This window comes from Tubulanus polymorphus, chromosome 3 (assembly GCF_964204645.1).
Source record: "Tubulanus polymorphus chromosome 3, tnTubPoly1.2, whole genome shotgun sequence".
In the NCBI taxonomy this organism is placed as follows: Eukaryota; Metazoa; Nemertea; class Palaeonemertea; order Tubulaniformes; family Tubulanidae; genus Tubulanus; species Tubulanus polymorphus.
In genome coordinates, this window is record NC_134027.1 from 11,978,870 (window position 1) to 12,001,297 (window position 22,428).

The 22,428-nt window shown below is 39.1% G+C and overlaps 1 protein-coding gene across 1 annotated transcript; it reads right to left on the reverse strand.

Annotated features, from left to right (window-relative positions):
* Positions 1 to 314: 314 nt before the first annotated feature.
* Positions 315 to 22,147, reverse strand: LOC141901355 (cysteine desulfurase-like). Its single transcript, XM_074788544.1, has 11 exons — positions 21,973 to 22,147; positions 9,422 to 9,513; positions 8,398 to 8,514; positions 7,545 to 7,682; positions 6,754 to 6,852; positions 6,268 to 6,361; positions 5,130 to 5,422; positions 1,989 to 2,176; positions 1,214 to 1,297; positions 1,033 to 1,122; positions 315 to 665 (listed from the first exon to the last, which is right to left on the reverse strand). Exons 1-11 carry the CDS (start codon positions 22,076 to 22,078, stop codon positions 602 to 604), a joined length of 1,365 nt encoding a protein of 454 aa, XP_074644645.1. The 5' UTR covers positions 22,079 to 22,147; the 3' UTR covers positions 315 to 601.
* Positions 22,148 to 22,428: the final 281 nt, after the last annotated feature.

Sequence of the window (22,428 nt, forward strand, 5' to 3'; positions counted from 1 at the left end):
GTGTAAAAAGTGCTGATTTTGGCAAAACAATGACTGCCAGTCGGCCATCTTGATTCTGACAGGGCCAGTTTTAGGGCTGAAGATGTGTATAGGGTAGATACATGTGTAATCCAAATATCAAGACATTACATTGAAGCGTCTCTAAAACTTCCCAAAATAACTGGATTCCGTCAACGAACGGATGAAAAGTGAACACAATAGCCCGCTGGGACTTAAGTTCCTAGTGGGCTAAAAAAACATCACTCAGTAAGTTTTGCCATGGCTTTCGCACTGCCCTTCCAACGCCAAGGAAATGAAACCGAAAATACCTCAACTTCAAAGAACACATCAGTTTATTTTACATACCGTAATCTTTTACAAGTCTGTCATTTACATTGCCTACGAAACATTTACAACAAAGTCTTATCATAATTTTAACTGAAGCACACATAGCATCAAGGTACCGCAACAGGTTACGCATAACTTCTATTGTTGAATATTTGGGCAAAGAAGGCCCAAATCACAGCATGGATCTGGACACATAAATGATGTAGAAGACACCGCTGAAGCCTAGATAACGTTGCACTTTATCACAGTCAATAACCAAGAATAGTGGTGCGCCTTAGTGCTGCGTCCATTTGATTTCCTTCAGATTCACCCCTTCCTGGACCATCTCCCACAAAGGACTGAAAGAAAAGAATTTTCATAGTTCGCTAAAAAACTATGGTAGAGTCCTGTCAACCCAATTGAGTCAGTAAGCTATTAAGCGGGTGTGGGAGGCAATATGAGGCAATCAGTGATTTTAAGCGTATGCAGTGGTATCTGCACTGCTACTGCGGCAAGTAAGGATGCACTAGGTTAGCTAGTGGTTACTAGGTTACTGTGCTTCAATTTCTTCTAAATTGCAATTAAATTAGATTTGGAGCATTAAAATTCAAAATTCACTGAAAATGAACTAATTTTCACTAAATGTATTGTCGAGCCAACTGGTATCAGCTGCAGTTGCCTGAATGATTTTGAATGATCATTATCTGAAACATACTCGGCACGTACCTCATTTCGCGGAGTTTCGTAACGTGGTTGATGATTTTATCGGCGGTAAAATCTATTTCCGCTTCCGTCGTGAATCGTCCAATACCGAACCTGTCAACCAGGTAACAACAAGCCATTACAAACCTAGCTAATTAACGGATGATGCTTAATGGAGAATGTTTTTCATAATAAGAAAACGTACCTGATCGAAGAATGTGCCAGATCTTCATCAGCTCCTATAGCTCGGAGTACGTATGATGGTTCCAGTGATGCAGATGTACATGCGCTGAAACAGATCAACCGGAATTTAACGCTAACCACTACCGTTTGATGAGTAAAAATAATATCACGGACTTTCGAATTTGATCCCCAATCCGGATATTATTGTCTACGACAATAAAGCTACTCATGTAGAACATGAATGATGTTTCATCCAGATTTTTATTAACAGTTAAAGATTCATTTGTCCTGTCAAATGATCCGGTTTAAGCAGACTCTTCAGTATCAAACCTCGATACAACCAACTTCAGGGGACCAGAAAATCTGTCCATGGTAGCCGATAGTTCCTTATATCCATCAGTATGAAAATAATCAAATTGTCTTACTTGGGACACAAGTTATAATTGTAATATCTGATGAATCGTTGTGTCCAAGTTCATCAAAACGAAGTTCTACTGTACACCTCTACCGGTTTACACGTATCAAATGTATCAAATTATCTCATCATTCACAAAAATGCCTTAGACAATTATCCAGAAAACTAGGGGTCCAGGTCCACCATGCTCATTAGGTGAAATGTTTGACAATTTCAACATCGAACACCTCCTGGTGAATATACTAGTAAACAGTAATCAAACAGCAATGAACTTGTCATGAGCTACAACTTCGCAATCGATTGTGGTTACAAAATTTGAGAATATGGACGGACAATGAACGAAAAGTGAACGCAATAGCCTGCTGGGGCTTCGCCAGCTCACCTGCCCGACGATAGAGCCACATCTTTCAGAGCCATTAGCAAACTTTCGCCTTCTACGTAAGCAAATGAAATATTCACGCAACCTGCATACGTGCTGTCTCGATCACCATTGATGACAATATGGGACAATTCATCGGTTATCCTCTTAATCAACCGATCGGAAAGATTCGATATACGCTTGTGATCGTACTGAAAAATAACATCAGGATAAGATTAACGACCTCCTGCCACGTTGATGTTATACAGCTACTGTATTTACGCGATATAAGAAACATTGTACTATCATTCAGTAAAATTAGAAATGACGTTTTATTTAGTGCAGTAAAAGCTTATAAGGTAACAGGGTTCAATAATTTGGTTTAACCATAATCAACTTTTCAACAACGCGTGTGTCCATGAGATCTTATTTGCAATCCAATGCACATATTTCAACCTGGTTACTTGACTTATGGCAGCGAGGTAGGTGCTTTCCCTGCTTATGGTAACTGCTTATTATAGCCATGTTTGTTTGGCTGATTCTTCCATGCCGTGGTCAATTTTCACTTGATCAGAATCTATCATGTTCGTGCCCAGGATTGGTCTTACAGAGTATACTCGACTAACAGTTCTTATCAGCTCTGGATATTGCCATATTTCGATTCATGGAATTTTACGAGGCCATGACTATGGCATGGATATATGCTGTCAAATTTTCATATTTTTCAAGCCATCAAGGCAGCGTTCAAAAAGGACGTACTTCGAAATCTCCTGATTTTCTGACCCCCATGTACCAACTTTGCACCAAATTTTCTTACCTTCGGTACGTTACGTACCATGCATATACCCCAACCCCTCCCCCAGTAAGTGATGTATTCTTGGCACCGCAAACAAAATACATGTACATGTTCCGAATGGCTATACCGATTATTACAAGTATTTGTAGGAGCTAACATACTGCTTGGGTGGTATAAAACAACGATCCCAATAAATTATAAGTAAAACGCAAACATTTGTTCTTATTATCAATTCATTTTACCATTCATGTAATAACACAAATAGGTTATTTCTATTTGAGTTTACAGGGCTCATTCATTGACAACATACGCATTAGGGGAGGGGGAGGAAAAAGTCAAATTTCATGCATATGTAATAAATGAATGATCCCACAAGAAAGCACAAACTTGTGATACGTGAAAATAAACTGGGAATGAGCAAATCTGTATCAGGATAAATTTGGATTTTCTCATGAATTTTGTGAGGAATTAGACACTGCATAGTGAAATTCCTGAGTGCTAATGGGTTCTACTAAGTCAGTAACCAGTCTGTGGTATAAAGATTATTGATTGTCAGTGCATGTCAACAGATATTAGGCCTTTTTTTAAAATTGCTTGCAGCACAGATCCGGCGCTGTCGTTTCCGTCAATTTGGGAAAAAAGAAACATTTTTCATTTTTAATTTTTCCCTTCACCCGTGCTGAAAATCCGTAACTTTTAAAAAAATAAAAAATATTTCTATTTTTTCCCGCCCGCCGTTCTGCAATGACCGCTAAATTAGAGTAAAAAATAAAATTTTATGTTTTTCCGTCCTCCTGTCGTGTCTTTTTTCAACGTCCCCGATGTTTGTCATCGAGGTTTCTTTCGGTAAATAGTAGGATTTCGGCAAGCGATAATGGCGGCGGCAGCTTTCCAACTCATTTGTCGGAAAGGAAGCAAAGAGCTTGACAGGCGACTGTCAAGGCTGTCACATGGTCTTAGGGTGTCTGATGTGGCATCGATGGTAGATACAGATGGCGGAAAGGTGGTGAGAGTGGAGGGAGGCGCCACAGCAGAGTCCAAGACGATGAAAGATGGAGAAAGAGGCAGAGGCATTATGCAAGACTGTGCGTCCAATTTGCATTACGTGCCTTGATGCTGGACTGTGCGTGGTTGGGAGGGGCAAAAAATAAGGAAATCAATAAGATTGTGTTCTGTTCCGAAATAAAGAAATATGTGATTTAACAATTTTATATTTTTTCTTTTATACCTCCAGGATATCCCATAATAGCAGGCAATAAATGGGAAAATTTTTATTTTTTGTTTGTTTTTCTTCCCTTCACCCTTTCAGATTATGTGATGAAACTCCTGTTTGAAATGAAAAAAAATAAAATTTTTTTTAAAATTTTTTTTCCCTTCACCCTTCCACTTTTTACAAGGTCTTTAGGAAAAAATTTTTTTTCAATTTTTTATTTTTTTCCCTCCACCCTTCCATTTTTTGGGTAATAAAATCCATGCTGCAAGCAATTTAAAAAAAAGGCCTTAGTTCTAAATGTTCCCCTCCCAATGCAAAATATTCAACACAAAAGCGGTTATAGTGAGATTCAAACCCAATAGCTAATGATAACCTAGACACCTAAGTCCTCAGAATTCCGTATAGAAATAAACATCTTCCTTATTTGAAATTGTCGGTTTTTCGAGTATGAACATGACAGATCTAAGTGCTCACTTATATCCGAGTAAGTTTGGATGAATTTCGGCGGCCTAAGTCACGATTTTGGTGGCCCACACATCAAATCTTATATCATATGAAAGCCTTGAATATTACTACGAAATTACACAAACTTGTAATACATGAAAACAAACTGGAAATGAGCCGATTCTGCTTTGCGTTGAATGTGAATTTTCCCTTCTATTTACCAAGGAGTAATAATCTACATAGTGAAATTCCTTAGTGCTAATGGGATAACCAGGTATTCAATGAAAATATGATGTTTTGATTTTCACAGAATATCTTCGATATCGCTTTTGACGCATCAAATCAACATTTAGTATTGATAGTACAGCGTATATCCATGACCGGCTTTGTTTTGTCAAATATGATGTTTTGGTGAGCTTATGTATTTTTGACAGGTAAATTTGATCCTTTAGTTTTGACAGTATATTCATGCCTTAAACCGAGTTTACCAAAGGAATAGCAGACTAAATTCATTAACAGACATATCAGTTATCCAGGCAATCGATTTCCTTGATAATGAATGTCAGAGAAAGTTTGAAATAATCAAACTGGAAAAAAATTTTCATGTCAAGTTTGATACATTAGTTTCTGTGGTTAATTTGAAATTCATGACTTGATAATAAATTCACCACTGAATCTATTTTCACTATGTTAACAGAAATTGACTACTTACAGCCATTTCTTTTCGAGATATTTCACAAGCAGCACCCAATCCTACAACTAACGGTGCCGGAACCGTACCACTGCGCATACCACGTTCCTGTCCACCGCCGCTCTGAATGGCTTCCACTCGCACTCGGGGTCGCCGGCGAACATATAAAGCTCCGATTCCTTTCGGTCCGTATATCTTGTGTCCGCTTATAGACATCAGATCAATGTTCATTTGATTTACATCCAGTGGAATTTTGCCGACAGCTTGAGCGGCGTCGGTGTGGAAAAATATTTTGTTTGCGCGTGCAATTTTCCCTGTAAATATCAGAATTACTTATGAACATAGAAGAATCTCTTCAGTCAATAGATGCAGGGATGATGTAGGGTGTTCGCAATGACCAGCAGGGACTCGCAGCGTCGTTGCCCGAGCAACTGGAGGTCGCGAGCGGGGGATGTCCCCCTCATGTTTAGAAAATTTTATGAAAATTTACCATTAATTGACACAATTTCAGCGAAATTGCACCAGTAGCATCTGACTGAAACATGGTCACAGTCCCGGACGCAGCCACAAGTCTTAAACCGGCCCCGGCCTCACGTCAGATACATGGGCCGGTTCTGCTTTTTTTGTGTTACGCATTCAACCCAGTTAAAGTACTAATACAATGTTTATGATTTAAAGATACAGATATGATAGATAGATATGATAGATACAGATTAGATACAGTAATGGCCCCGATTTGTGACCCCGATTTACACTGTTTTCAAGAATGATGGAAGTGAAACTGAAAGGTCGGAAATCCGTCTTTAGATGGAAGATTTTCATCCCTGTAGATGTCACCCGCTCGTTTTTAAATCAAAATATTAGAGTGGTGACATGCAGGTATTCCATATTTTTGGTTATCGTCATGGTGTTGTCCACAATGGCCACCCCTATCATTTTAACAGACACCCCTCTGAAAGTCAAGTCATTCCGAGAGATCAAAAGCCTTTCTACTTCAGCAGCACGTTGTGATGATATACTTCAAAATAAATGCAGCCCCTTTGGGATTCCAGCATATGGAGAAAACTTTATCTATAACAAAATTTTGAACAACTGGCTCCTGGTCTCTGCTTACACGTATTGAAAAATCAAATCTTCATATCAAGATTGTCACACCTACCTATTTCTTCAATTGGCTGCACAACGCCAATCTCATTGTTAACAGTCATTATGGAAATCAAGCTTGTATCGGGGCGAATACTTTGTTTCAACATCTGAAGTGAAATATAGGAATTTCAAAATACAGGAAAGCATTATGCAACTATATCTGACCCCTATTTACTGGGAGTAAACTGCATTGGAGACAGCAAATTATCTATTCGTTATATCGCAATTGAACCTGTAAGCCGCAAAATTAATTTTTCACTTACGTTAACTCGGCATGCCATTGTGTAGTAAATTTAATCAATTTAATCACAAATGACAATATCTTTACAAAACCCACTAACTGGACTGCTTCATATGTACTAAAGAATTGGAACTAAATTATCCAAACAGTGTGAATGTTGAATCACTGTCTGGTATTTACATTAGCTTGTTGTATCCACAAAGCTGATAAGGTAATGGTGTCACATGGTTTTCTACACAGTTGACAGGTTTAACTTACCTCTAAGTCAATAAGTCCATTTGTTTTCACTGGAAGGTATGTAACATCAATGCCTTCACTTTCCAATACGCGGCAAGAATCCAATACGCACTTATGTTCCTAAAAGATAGAGCAAAAAGAAGTCTTTCCAATCAAACTACCTAGCTTGAACAATTTGTAACGAATTTCAAAATCATAAAATTTCTTTTTTTCTTAGATCACTATTTTCCTTTGGACACAATTAGGTAACTATTGCTTCAAACCAGGTCTTGATCTAATACATCAGACTCTGCTAGCGGGTACATAACTTTTATCTGAGGCAAGGGAATCCCCGGCCAGTTGGAGTGACAAGGGTTGCCATCACATGATTTGGAATAGGAATATTCTAAATCTTTTCTACAGGCATGTGATAATCCGAGGTAAGCAGAGTCAAACTGCAGATAATTAATGTATTTTTCGATAATTTAATACACAAGAGACATGATGCCAGGAACAAATATCACGAGCGTCGGGCTAACTTATTATGTTGCAGTTTATCCCCAGTTCTTGGTTAGATTCAACTCAAGAGTTTAACTAATTCATAACTGTGATACTTTAACTCTAGAATAAAATCTTTATTTGCAACAAAAGGGCTCATTTGCGAAGCTGTGAACGTAGTCCAAAATTGGTCTTAAGACTAGTCTTATTTTTGTGGGATTGGCTATGCAACTAAGTTGGTCTTAGACTGTTCATATGTCAAAGCCAAGGTGCAACTGGCCCCTGGGTTATATACATCGTTGGAGATTCATCTATTTCACATTACACGTACTTACTGTTTGAGTTGTGATAACATGTTTTTTTCGACTCTTGTAAAAGCGCCCGACACCCTTGACGGCGATGTTATTCGATTCAGTAGCACCACTTGTGAAGATGATCTCCTTCGGATCAGCGCCGATTATGCTGGCAACTTGCTGCAATCAAAAACACAACTTTTCGGTATTCTATATTCCCTGAATGAAGAGGGTTGACATATCCACTATCTTTTACAGGGTTTCTAGTGGTAGGGCCATGGTAAAAAGAAGTTCTAAGTACTAAAGACGGTTTCGGCAATTTTAGACTCAAAAGGAGAGACTCTTGGACTAGGAATGAAATTCTTTCCAGTAAAATGAGGGCGGCCCATAGGTGCCATTTTAGCAATGCCTTCACCGGAATATTAGTCATTAAGACCGGTCATACATTTCAGGGTAATTCCATAACACTTTCCTGTACAATTACATGTATATTCAATCTTACTGATTGAATTAACAGGCCTTAAATTACTTCATCAGTCGAATTTTCAACAAAATTACATTCGAAAAATATATAAAAATTAAATTTGGAAGGACTTTTTATAAAAAATGAAGGACAAAGATGATGTGTGTCCAAACTTTTTCCAAAAGAAGGACTTGGAAGGACTGCTGAAAACCCTGTTTTACATTTTTTACAAGCAAAACAAATGAATTACTGACTAAAAAGTCTATTCAAAATGCTAGAAATATTTCGGGCGGTCACTACCAGCCTTCTTCAAGTCTAAAATAACCCTTCAAATAAATACACAGTATGTGTATAAGCCTATATTTCATATACCCCAGTAGGCCTACATATTTACACAGAAACTTAAGGGAAATTTAAGCAAAAATATTCTACCTTTCTTGCATGTTCAACAGCTGCCTCAGTTTCCCATCCATAAGCGTGAGTTCTAGAATGTGGATTACCATAAAACGACACTTCATAAGGGAGCATTGCGTCTATAACCCTAGGATCCTTATGTCACAAAAAAAAGAATAACAAACAAGTAAGAAAACATTTCAACATGAACTCAAATCCCTACATCCTTTATACTCCTTTCAGACCTCAAAATGAATTAAAGGTTTATCAGTAATGCTACAGCAGTCAAATATGCCTGGGAGTGCTTAACAATAGCATCTTCACTTCACCCTTTTAAAACAAATTGCACTTTGTTAATGTAGACCCGATTGAGATGATGATATAGTTATGTGACGACTTAACTGAATACGATTGATATCAACCTGCTCATAATTCCTCCTATACTTATAGTCGTTCAATACATCTTTTTCCATTTCTGCTCATTCATGTATGCAAGGAACCTTATTTTATACATGGTTCCCACAGTTATATGAATTCAAAATTACAAAGTTTTTCCCAAGTATTTCATGGGTGATTTTTCAATTTTCCAAAATGGAAATCAACACATATTGTCATGCTACGGTCAACATTTCAGTGGTGACTTGTTGATTAAGGTGATTCTCAAGGGAAATCGCTGAAGAAAGTTGCCCTTTCGCAAATGCAATATGTGAAATTTAAAGAATTTCCCAAATACTTCCCTAATTTGAGGAAAATTTTTCAAATCCCCAAATACTTCCAAACTGGGAATTATTATTTCAAAATTCCCAAGTTTTTCCCAATTTCCCTGTTCTGTGGGAACCATGTTTATAGTATTGAAATCTAATTTATGTACACTTGAAGGTGAACTGATCTAGGGAATTTCAACTCATGCAAGAAGATCGCCAGAGCCAAGAAAATGATATTCAATCGACAATAAAGACCAGAATGAAAATATCATTATTCCAAAAATTCCATAACTTTCACCGAGTTGAGCTGAAATTCCCTGACTGCAGGAAACCTGTGATTATAAAATAATGTGGCATACCATGGGTGTAGTAGACTGCACATCTAGGTAAAGGGGCCGAATATTGGGAATTTCCTTTGCTGGTGTCTCATAATCATCTTGATTCTTCACATCTGTAATTAAAATCTAAAAAATTCACCCGAGTGATCACAGTGTATGCGTTAAATTACATCATCTTGATGGCAAATAAAATCGTTGCTATTATCTCCTAAAATACTAAGTTATTGTATTATTCAACGCCCCCTGGTGGCCATAAACAAAATCCTATGATCTTGAAACTCACCACATTCATAGAACATGTTATGAGCTACAACTTTGCAATTGATTGTGGTAACAAAATATGCTTAGTTATCATTCAATATAATGTGGAAAAACTCTTTTCCACCTACGAATGAGTACTGATGACACCACGATTGCCACCAATTGCATCATAATTGGCTGATCAAAAATACCTGTCTCAGGTATCTTTTGTTAGATATGTGAACTTGGGCTTTTTGGGGTAAGAAAAATTGACGGGACAGCGATGGAATACCGAGCTCGGTTGCGCGTGTGCGTCGAATGTGTGTTTAGGAATTATTCTATTACAATGCGTGTAAGAGGCTTTACTGGAAATTAAGGTGATTATCAAAATGGTAGCAGAGCGAAACAACTAAATTTGACTGGTAGTGCGGTGAGCTACTGTGGCTGTTGACATCGACACGAGCGGCTGTGGATGGCAATTCGTCGACGTCGTCGGAGTTCGTTTCAATGTGCGAAAGTGGAATAAGGGCTTTATTCATCGTTTTGTTTAAAAAAAAAACAAAACGGAAAAGAAAGAAAGATTGTTGCTGTGTTTTGTGTGAGTAGCTGAGGTTTGCATCGGTTCGTTCGTTTAAATAAAATTCGTTGCACATGGCCATCATTTTTACCGTCCGGTGGCGCCGCGTTGTGTTAAAAAAAAAAAAAGGATAAAGCCGCTGTTGGATAAAGCAATGGATTACCAATCGTGGAAAGATGAGATTGAGATATGGAAACTAGTTACGGATTTAGATGCTAAAAAGCAGGCTTTAGCAGTGACGTTGACATTACAAGGACAAGCGAGGGCTGCTGCTCTTGAGCTGTCAACGGCATTGTTAAATGCTGACGATGGAATGAAATCTTTGCTTACAAAATTGGATACGGTTTTTAAGACTGATGACACGGATATTGCATACTCAATATACACAGCTTTTGAGAAATTTAAACGGACTGAAGGTATGTCAATTAATGATTATATAATCGAATTTGAAAGGCTCAACAACCGGTGTGTTAAACGCAACATGCAGTTACCGGAAGCTGTGTTGGCATTTAAAATCTTGGATGGAGCTGGATTACAACAAAAAGAGAAGCAGCTTGCTCTCACAGCTTCACCTACCCTCACATTAGCAAGTTTGAAATCTGCTCTCAAGCGGATATTTGGAGAGGCAAAAGTCTACTGCTGACAATTATGATGAATCTCGACGTTATGGTACTGATGTGAAGGTCAAAGGTGAAGAACATGATACATTGTATGCAAATCAGGAAAATCGTGGTGCTTTACATAGATCTGGATTTGGCTCACGAGGCATGCAGGCTTTCAGACTAGACGCTCTAGTGTAACTAGCACGAATGTGCCGAGGGGCACGTATCCCATAGATAGATCTGGACGGAGAACTAGATTTGCTGTTTGTGGCAGTACTTTTCACTGGGCTAAGAACTGTCCGCATAAGGCAGATGACGTGCATGCTATGCAACACGAAGAGGTTTCTGATGAGGTTGTCCTTTTCGCCAAAAGCTCTGGACAAGACAAGACAATCTTCATGACAGAGGCTCTGGGTGCCGCTGTTATTGATACTGGATGTACTAGAACTGTGTGCGGTAAGAAGTGGCTCCATGATTATGTAGACTCATTATCACCTTCCGAAAGGGATAAGATTGTTGTCACACCTCCTAACAGGTTTTTCCGTTTTGGTGACGGTAGGAAAGTACTTTTGTCTGAGAATGTTATCATCCCTGCAAATTTTGATGGTCATACGTGCCGTTTATCTACAGACGTCGTTGATGTAGATCTTCCTCTGCTCCTTAGTAGAGCGTCATTAAAAAAAGCAGATGCCATAATAAATGTGGGTAATGATGAAGTCCATATGTTCGGGAGGAATATCAAATTGGAGCAAACTTCTATGGGACATTACTGTGTTAATATCTATAGTGATAGATATTATAACAATGATTTTTGTAGTGAAGCGGTTTTGATCCTTCAGAATGCTGACGATGTGAAGAGTAAAGAGAGGGCTATGTTAAAACTCCATCGTCAATTTGGACATGCTTCTTTAGAAAAGTTGAAAAATCTTCTAGAGAAAGCAGGAATCAGTGATGCAGAAACTCGTCAAGCTCTAGAAAGAGTCGTTACTCAGTGTCATTTATGTGAAAAGTACAAGAGAACATCAAGTCGTCCAACTGTCTCGCTACCCATGGCCTCAGATTGGAATGAGACAGTTGCAGTAGATCTACATCAGTTAGGAGAATCATTATGGTATCTTCATATCATTGATCTCTACACGCGATACAGTGCGGGTGCTATTTTAAAGACGAAAAGACCGAATGATGTTATGGATGAATTCATTAAGCACTGGATTAGCATTTTCGGCCCACCAAAAAGATTGTTCAGTGACAATGGTGGTGAGTTTATGAATGAAGAAATGATTGAAATGGGAGGACAGTTTGGCATCGAAATATTGACTACGGCAGCGTATAGTCCGTGGAGTAACGGAATTTGTGAAAGGCACAATAGGACACTAACTGAAATTGTTACAAAAATCAAGGACGATAGAGCTTGTGACTGGGAGACAGCTTAAGCTTGGGCTCTAATGGCGAAGAATACACTCAGTAATATTCATGGGTATAGTGCACATCAACTAGTTTTCGGCTGTAATCCCAACTTACCATCAGTATTATGTGACAAACTGCCTGCATTAGAAGGAAGTACCACAGCTAATGGTATTGCAAAACACATTACGACTCTGTTTGCTGCAAGGCAGGCATTTACTCAGGCTGAATGCTCTGAGAAGATAAGAAGGGCGCTTAGAAAACAGGTTCGAACTCACAATGATGAAATTTATAGAAGTGGTGACAAGGTGTTCTATAAAAGGCCCGACCAGTCAACATGGAAAGGACCTGCTCGAGTTATTGGCCAGGACGGAGTTGTGGTATTTGTTCGACATGGTGGTCAGCTCATTAGAGTGCACACATGTCGGTTAAAAAGGCTGTATCTGAGATTAATCATCAACCTTATGATGACAAACGTAATCAACCACAAGATAAGGTTTCCCTAAGAAATGAAACCGAACCGGCAGTTGTACAGTCAAATAATGACAGTGATGACGAGAAAACCAACAACAAACAGGATTACAGTGATAACGAGAAAGTTGACAGCGCATCTACTGGGACTGCGGCGCGACTTGAAGAGATAGTTGTGGATAATATGTTATCTGAGAACCAGACTTTGCCCAACACGGTCGGAAATGCGAACAGTTCTGATGACGCTTTGAATCAGGGAGTGGTTGATAATGAGAAGCCAACCTTAAAAAAGGGTCAACAGATTAAATTTGAAGTAAATGGAAACATACAGGTAGGGACCATCATAGGCAGAGCTGGAAAGAAAACTGGACAATATAAAGACTGGTACAATATTGCAACAGTAAATTCAGATGGCGAGAGATATCAGAGTTCAGTGGATATAAATCAGTTAGATAATCTTCAAGTTCTCGAACCAATGATTGACGATGCCGATGTATTAGTAGTGCAATATGGGATTTTTGACCAAGCTAAAGAAGCAGAGCTAAAAAGCTGGAAAGACCATGGAGTGTACAAAAGAGTCAAAGATAGTGGTCAGCGTGCCGTATCTACCAGATGGATCTGTAATATGAAAGAAAAAGAGGGTGTTCTGGTACCTAAAGCTAGACTGGTAGCGAGAGGGTTTGAAGAAAAAGAACTGTCCGCTGAAAGAGATTCACCTACATGTTCCAGTGAGTCGCAGAAAATAGTGCTAACTGTCCTTGCTAAAAAAATGGCTGCCCAAGTCAATGGACATTAAAAGTGCTTTTCTCCAAGGAGACAACTTTGACAGACAAGTCTTTTTGGTACCCCCTAAAGGTGCCTGTGAAAATGGTTATTTATGGCAGTTAAAAAAATGGGTTTATGGTCTCAGTGATGCTTCTCTGTGTAAGGAGGTAAAATCCACTTTGTCTGGTATGGGAGCAAGGATATGTCAATATGACCCAGCTGTTTTCTACTGGCTTGATGAGAATGGTGTACTTACTGGCATACTATTATGTCATGTTGGTGATTTTCTATGGGGAGGTGACGAATCATTTGAAACTAGGGGTCCAGGGACACCATGCCCACTTGGGAAGTGGTTCCAAATGCTCAACAATCTAACATTTTCAATATTCAACGCCCCCTGGCAACCATATACAAAACCAATGACCTTGAAACTCACCACAATCATAGAACATGTCAGCAGCTACGATTCTGTAATTGATTGTGATAACAAAATATGCCTCGTTACCAATTTGATACGGAAATACTAAGTTATTCTACTATTCAACACCCCCTGGAGACCATATTCAAAACCCAATGACCTCAAAACTTACCACAATCATAGAACATGTCATGAACTACAACTTTGCAATTGATCATGGTAACAAAATATGCCTAGGTACCAATATAATAAGGAAATACTAAGTTATTCTACTATTCAACGCCCACTGGTGACCATATAGAAAAACTAATGTCCTTAAAACTCACAACAATCATAGATGATGTCATGAGCTACAACTTTCCAATTGATTGTGGTTACAAAATATGCATAGGTACGAATATAATAGAGAAATGCTAAGATATTGTATTATTCAACGCCTCCTGGTGGCCATATACGAAATCTAATTACCTTGAAACACACCGCAATCATAGAACATGTTATGAGCTACAACTTTTTAATTGATTGTGGTAGCAAAATACGCTTAGGTATCAATATAATGTGGAAAAACTTTTTCCCATTTACGAATGAGTACTGGTGACACCAAGATGGCCGCCAATTGCATCATATTTGGCTGATGAAAAATACCTGTCTCAGGTATAAAACATCCCTTTCCAAAGAATACCCATCACAAATTGCAATGAGAAATGGCAAACCAGTAGGAAGCTACAGGACTCAGAATTCGGGCAAAAATTAACATTTTTGGGCACTAAAAAGGTCATAGGACGGCCATCTTGAGTCCGACCGACCCAATTTTTGTTATGTTGATGGGCCCTGGGGGGATTCACATATATCCGAAAGATCAAGGTAATTGATCGAAGTGCCTTCAAAATTTCCCTCAAAAAGTTCAAAAATGTGTAAAAAGTGCTGATTTTGGCGAACAACAATGGCTGCTAGTCGGCCATCTTGATTCTGACAGGGCCAGTTTTTGGGCTGAAGATGTGTCTAGGGTAGATACATGTGTAACCCAAATATCAAGACGTTACATTGAAGCGTCTTCAAAACTTCCCAAAATAACTGGATTCCGTCTACGGACGGACGGACGACGGACGAGAAGTGAACGCAATAGCCCGCTGGGACTAAAGTCCCAAGTGGGCTAAAAACTGTTATCTGCAAGATTCGAGAGAAATTTATCGTTGGAAGGGAAGATGTAAAGGCTTTCAGATATGTTGGTATGCATCTAAACATATAGCAAGATGTCACGACGCTCGATCAGGATTTCTATAAGCAAAATTTGAGATTTGTAAAAATTAGTAGTGTCCGGGCACAAAACCAAAGTGATTGTCTTACCGAAAATGAGAAGACAGCGATGAGAAAAAAAGTAGGTCAGCTTGGCCGTCAAACAAGACCAGATTTAATATTTGATGTCTGCCAGCTTGCATCCTCAATAAAGAAAGGAAAAGATGGAGATATTTTGGCATTGAATAAAGTGATTGAAAGGGCTAAAGCTGAAAATTTCAGAATACAATTTCAGTATCTGAAGAATCCTAGAATGTTGGTTTATGTGATGCATCATTAGGGAATTTATCTGATGGCGGTACTCAAGGTGGCTATTTTATTTGTTTCGTTGGTTAGGATGGAAATATGTCACCAATATGTTGGAGCTCAAAGAAGGTCCGTAGGGTTGCGCGAAGTACCCTTGCGGGTGAGACGTTAGCTTTAGCGGATGCGGTTGATGCCGCCTTACCTTTATGCTTGATGTACACGGAGCTTAAGTTTGGCAGAAAGGAGTTTGGTTTAGTTGATGTGATATGCCTCACTGATAGTAAATCGCTGTGTGAAGCAGTCGTTTCCAACAAAGCAGTCACTGAGAAACGATAGAAGTCTCAGAATCGATATAGCTGTTTAAAAGAAGTTATTGAAAATGGCGCGCTGAAAGAGCTGCGTTGGATCGACTCGAATAAACAACTAGCTGATTGCCTTACAAAAAAGGTGCCTCAGCTGCGGGTCTGTTGCAGGCTTTGGAGTCTGGAACTATTCAGTGGACGTTATAAACATGGTTGATGCCATGTAAATAGATAAGCCATGACTTATCAATTTTTGTAATTCTTCAGTAGAAAAGCGTTCTACTCCGTTAGAAAGTTACGACTTGTAATTCTTCAGTAGATAAGCGTTCTACTCTGTTAAAAAGAATGATAGATGAGATTGTTAGATATGTGGACTTGGGCTTTTTGGGGTAGGGAAAATTGACGGGACAGCGATGGGATACCGAGCTCGGTTGCGCGTGTGCGTCGAATGTGTGTTTAGGAATTAGTCTATTACAATGCGTGTAAGAGGCTTTACTGGAAATTAAGGTGATTATCATCTTTCTCAGGTATAAGAGATTCCATTCCAAAGAATACCCATCACATGTTGCAATGAAAAAGGGCAGATTAATAGGAAGCTACAGGACCCAGAATTCGGGCCAAAATGACATTTTTGGACACAAAAAAGGTCATAGGATGGCCATCTTAAATCCGATCGACCCAATTTTTCTTAGACTGGTGGGCCCATGGGGGATTCACATATATACAAAAGATCATGGCAATCGATCATAGCGTCTTCAAAAACTTCAAACATGTGTAAAAAGTGCTGACTTTGGTGAACAAAAATGGCTGCCAGTCGGCCATCTTGATTCTGACAGGGCCAGTTTTTGGGCTGAAGATGTGCATAGGGTAGATACATGTGTAACCCAAATATCAAGGCATTACATTGAAGCGTCTTTAAAACTTCCCAAAATAACTGGATTCCGTCTACAGATGGACGAACGAACAGATGAAAAGTGGACGCAATAGCCCGCTGGGACATTTAAGAAATATATACAAGGGTTTCATAGACCTAATTTTACAACTTGTGGTGAAATTTTGCCAATGCGGAATTAAGCTGCGTTCACACTAGGATTTCAGTACGGTACTGAGTGATCACACTAGGAAATTATTCGAGGCCTATTCGCGGCTTATTCAGTTCCTTACTGAAATACGGGGCTTATTAAGCGCGGAATGCGATTCCGCGCTGAAAACCTGATCTCAGTACGGCACTGAGCTGGCCGTGTATTTTCTGTTGTATGAACGCAGATTCGGCGCTTAGCTAGCTGCGTATTCACATCCTCGTAGTACTAAACACTTAAGCCCAACACCAGGGATGAGAACGCCAACCTGTAAAATGCGCGGGTTATTTTTCTTGAGTGACATACGCGAACCAGCTGACGGTGTAGCCGTCAGCACTAGCGAGCGCCGAGGGCGCGAAGCTATTTCAGGGGGGTTTGGGGGTCCTCCCCCAAGAAAATTTTAGAAATTAAATACGTTTTCCGAGCACTTAGAGCGATCTCGAACCCATGTACGACTATTATATTTTGGAAGGTAATGGCTAGTTCCAATGTGGTACATCCTCATTTGATGACATTCAGCATCTCATGCATTACGGGTCGAGCCCTGAATTATTGCAGTAAAAATGCGCCGATGAATGCTCACTAAAAATCACCAAGTAGTGTATAATATCCGAAAGCGTTCGCCACACACACGCAGCAACGGTAAGTAGACCTATATACGTTACTACTGTTGCTGTGCGTGCGTGTCTGCAACCGATCGATAAAATACATACAAACTCATCGTAGTACAAATGTACATACAAAATCAGTGTTGCAATGAATATGCATTGAAATGCGATACTTTTACGTGACGATAAGTAAAACAGGCACTGAACGCTTTTACGGTTCACCTGATTACCGATCGCGCCGGACCAATTGAGTGAGATCATCACCCCCCCCCATACTTTTACATCATTTTTGGACTATTTGGAAAATTGATATTTTTCAATACTGAAATCCGCGGGAAACCGCGGATCCGCGGGGAATTCTCATCTCTGCAACACACACGGCACCGAAAAAACGTTTTTTCCTCGTGAGAAAACGTTTTTTCGGTGGCGTGTGCGTTGGAGGCAAAACACAAAACACCGAACTGAAAAACGTTTTTCGCGAGCAAAAAACGTTTTTCGCGAAACAAGCACTGCTCGATTTGCGATAAACGTTTTTTTGTAGTTGAAAACATTTTTCGTCCCATGTGTTGCCACACACGTCGATTGACACTTCGACGCCGTCGATTTCGCAAAATTAACAATATTGCTAATAAAATCTTTCGCTGTCGCATGGACACCGCCATTTTGAGATTGATGTGAGTAACTGAACTTATTGTTGTCTCCATGGATTCCATGGTGCAAGAAATGTTTTCTGCACGTTTTCATTATGCCGTGTGCCTTGGACGTTTTATCGTTTGCGGGCAAAACGTTTTGTTAAAAACGTGTTATCTGTTTCGGCGAAAAAATGTTTTGCTGTGTGCGTTGGGCTTTAGCTAATTACACTCCCCTCCATTGGCACACCGGGTGACTACTATACTGGGCTTACTAAGTGCCGAATTGGAGACTCGTAGTGTGAACGTAACTAGCTGTGTAAGCGCCGTATTTTGGTGAATTCGGCACCAGCGAAGTACGGTACTCCGTAAGCGCCGAATCTAGTGTGAACGCGGCTTTATTCCTGTAAGTGATATTTTGCCAATGGCTATAAACAATAAGATAAAGTTAATAGAAATAACTATCAAAGCCTTTTATTAGGTAGGGTACGGGGCTAGAGGGTGCAGAGGATTAGGTTCCATTTAACAGCTAGGGATGGGGTTAAGGTACTGCTCAACCTATTTTCTCTAACTTTGTTCTCCACATTTTCATTAAATCTTTTAAGTCGGGCACCTCTCGTCCTGAGTGCGCATGCGTGGTGTAAATTAGCCAATCAGTCATAGCCATCGGCAAAAAATTGTGTCAACAGCAATAATTGGCAAAATAACACCTACTAGGCCCTACCTTTACAATACAAAGACAAAATTCTGTTAGGCCTACTGTTAAGGCAGTTATATTCAAGCAACTCGGAAAACTCACGTTCAAATCACCTTAAACAAATGACCGACATGCAACCTGAATTTTCGGCGATTGAAAAAGCCACAATTTAGTTTTTTACCAATCGGCGAACGCACTCGCCTGGTACGTACGAGTTGGCCGTATATGGCACCGGGACTCGCCACAATTGATAGTGAATGAATAAAACCTGTAGGCCTATTTTAAAAACTAGGGGTCCAGGGACACCATGCCCACTTGGAAAGTGGTTTCAAATGCTCTATCTAACAATTTGAATATTCAACGCCCCCTGATGACCATACACAAAAACTAGGGGTCCAGGGACACCATGCCCACTTGGGAAGTGGTTCCAAATGCTCAACAATCTAACAATTTCAATATTCAACGCCCCCTGGTGACCATATACAGAATCCAATGACCTTGAAACTCACCACAATCATAGAACATGTCAGCAGCTACGATTTTGTAATTGATTGTGATAACAAAATATGCCTCGTTACCACTTTAATATGGAAATGCTAAGTTATTATACTATTCAACGCCCCCTGGTGACCATATTCAAAACCCAATGACCTTGAAACTCACCACAATCATAGAACATGTCACGAACTATAACTTTGTAATTGATCATGGTAACAAAATATGCCTAGGTACCAATATAATAAGGAAATACTAAGTTATTCTACTATTCAACGCCCCCTGGTGACCATATAGAATAACTAATGGCCTTAAAACTTGCCACAATCATAGATGATGTCATGAGCTACAACTTTGCAATTGATTGTGCTTACAAAATATGCATTGATACGAATATAATATAGAAATACTAAGATATTGGATTATTCAACGCCCCCTGGTGGCCATATACAAAAACCAATGACCTTGAAACTCACCACAATCATAGAACACGTTATGAGCTACAACTTTCTAATTGATTGTGGTAACAAAATACGCTTAGGTATCAATATAATGTGGAAAAATTTTTCCCACTTACGAATGAGTACTGCTGACACCAAGATGGCCGCCAATTGCGTCATAATTGGCTGATGAAAAATACCTCACAGGTATAAAACATCCCTTTCCAAAGAATACCCATCACAAATTGCAATGAGAAATGATAAACCAGTAGGAAGCTACACGACTCAGAATTTGGGCCAAAATTAACATTTTTGGGCACTAAAAAGGTCATAGGACGGCCATCTTGAGTCCGATCGACCCAATTTTTGTTATGCTGATGGGCCCTGGGGGAATTCACATATATTCACATAAAGCGTCTTCAAAATTTCCCTCGAAAACTTCAAAAATGTGTAAAAAGTGCTGATTTTGGTGAACAACAATGGCTGCCAGCCGGCCATCTTGGATCTGACAGGGCCAGTTTTTGGGCTGAAGATGTGTCTAGGGTAGATACATGTAAAAACCAAATATCAAGACATTACCTTGAAGCGTCTTCAAAACTTTCCAAAATAACTGGATTCCGTCTACGGACGGACGAAAAGTGAATGCAATAGCCCGCTGGGACTAAAGTCCCAAGTGGGCTAAAAAATGACATTAAAACTCAGCACATTCATAGACCTTGTCAGCAGCTACAATTTTGCAATTAGTTGTGATAACAATATATGCCTCAGTACCAATATAATATGGAAATACTAAGTTATTCTACTATTCAACGCCCCTGGTGACCATATAAAAAACTCCATGAACTTGAAACCACATTCATAGAACATGTCAGCAGCTACAACTTTGCAATTGGTTGTGATAACAATATATGCCTAGGTACCAATATAATAAGGAAATACGAAGTTATTCTACTATTCAACGCCTGGTGACCATATAGAAAATTAGGCTTTGAGCGTCTATTTCACCCCTTAAAACACCATCAACTTACCTCAAACTGACTGTTCTGTAATCAGATGGAAGTTAACTTTTGTTTGTGCATAAACTTGTAATCCTAAGTAGATTTTGACGCTCGTAGTAACTCAATACTTTTGGCTAGTCGCCTCAAAAAATAGTTGAAGTGAAGCAACCTAACAAATATGGCGACTTGTTGCATGATGAGAGGGTAAATTACGGATGTGTACGCGAACTTGGACTGACATTGATGCCATTGCAGATATTATTCTTGTTTCAAACTCTTAAGGTAGAATTTACCAAAATTTATGTGTTTTATCAACAAAAAATATCCTTTAGAGTAATTTTAGAGAGACATATTGAATTTTTACATTTTATTAATTTAGTCCATATTGGAAATCCCAATGGGCAATCAATTCAATTCAAAATCAAATCAACCAATTCTCTGGTTCGCGATTTGAATCATCAAAAATATTATTATAAAACACGTTTCAAAGTCAACAAGGTAATTAATTTATTCATTTTAGTACAAAGGTTTGATTTGGCACTAAAATCAGTTGTTGCATTGCAATTAACAGGAGTTAACCTCTATATGATACTTTAGTGTCAGACGTTGTAGGGAACCGGTAACGGGTCATCCTTATTACCGAGATGACGTATTCTACCGAGATGAAATGAAATATAGCATATTTATTTATTTCTTATCGATTTTAACACTTGAAATCATGTTATATCAGTAATAAATACCTACTAGAGTCATATTTTACATATTTCTTTTATTTAAAAAAATTTTGACTTCAAATACGTAAACTCGGTTAGCAATAAAATTTCATTGAATTTGATTGATCGACGATCTTACCTCGGTAAAGTTAAGTTATTTTTCTATAAAAATATCCGACAAAATATGTAAAATATGACACCAGCAGGTATTTATTACTGATATAAAATGATTTCAATGGTAAAAATCGATAAGGAATAAATAAATATGTCATATTTAATTTCATCTCGGTTGATCTCGGTTGATCTCGGTAAAATATGTCATCTCAGTAATAAGGATGACCGGCGATTTGATGGAAAAGTTGATAGACGCATGAACGATCGAACGAACGAACGGACGACGACGGCTCACCCCTTCCCCATTAGCTCCGCTGACCTTCGGTCACAGCGGAGCTAAAAAATTGAAGGCACCGTACGCAAGTTGCTTGAATTAAAACGCCATTCTCATGTTTGTTATGCAACTGAACCGACTGTATTATGTTGTATACTGTGTTGTATGTGGAGTACGTGGTAGTTTAAGTAGTCGTGAACGAACCTTGAGTTGAATGTCGAGTGGAACTGGTTGAACCAAATAATCGAAAATTTGCAAATCTTCCATTACGCGTCATTCCAATCCACGAACGGCACGTCCTGGAGAGCATTTTGATGATATTTTCCGGTGCGTCTTGCTTGAATAAAGTTTAATTAATGTAGGCCAGGCTCCACACAATTGGTTCCCTTCCGGTAGAACGATCCATTTGCAATGCGACATAGCCCGTTTACATAATCAAAAACAATGAAAATTGATTTTATTGCCTTTCTATGGAGGCAACTGATTTGGGCCTAGGCCTAGATGCGTTTGTTTCGGTCCTTTTTCCGATTTAAACGTATCATATCTCACTGATTTATGATATTCCCACCGACTTCGTCTTCCATCATCCCAAATATTCTGGTATTTTGTTGATGCGCATTTTCCCATTCTTATCGAGAACCCGCTCGGCACCGCACGCCT

Coding starts and splice junctions, on each gene's coding strand:
- LOC141901355 (XM_074788544.1), bottom strand. CDS start 22,078: ATGCTCTCCAGGACGTGCCGTTCGTGGATTGGAATGACGCGTAATGGA. Junction 7,683..8,397: donor CTGTTGAACATGCAAGAAAG/GTAGAATATTTT, acceptor TTTTGATTGCAG/CAAGTTGCCAGCATAATCGG. Junction 1,123..1,213: donor CTGGCACATTCTTCGATCAG/GTACGTTTTCTT, acceptor CCTGGTTGACAG/GTTCGGTATTGGACGATTCA.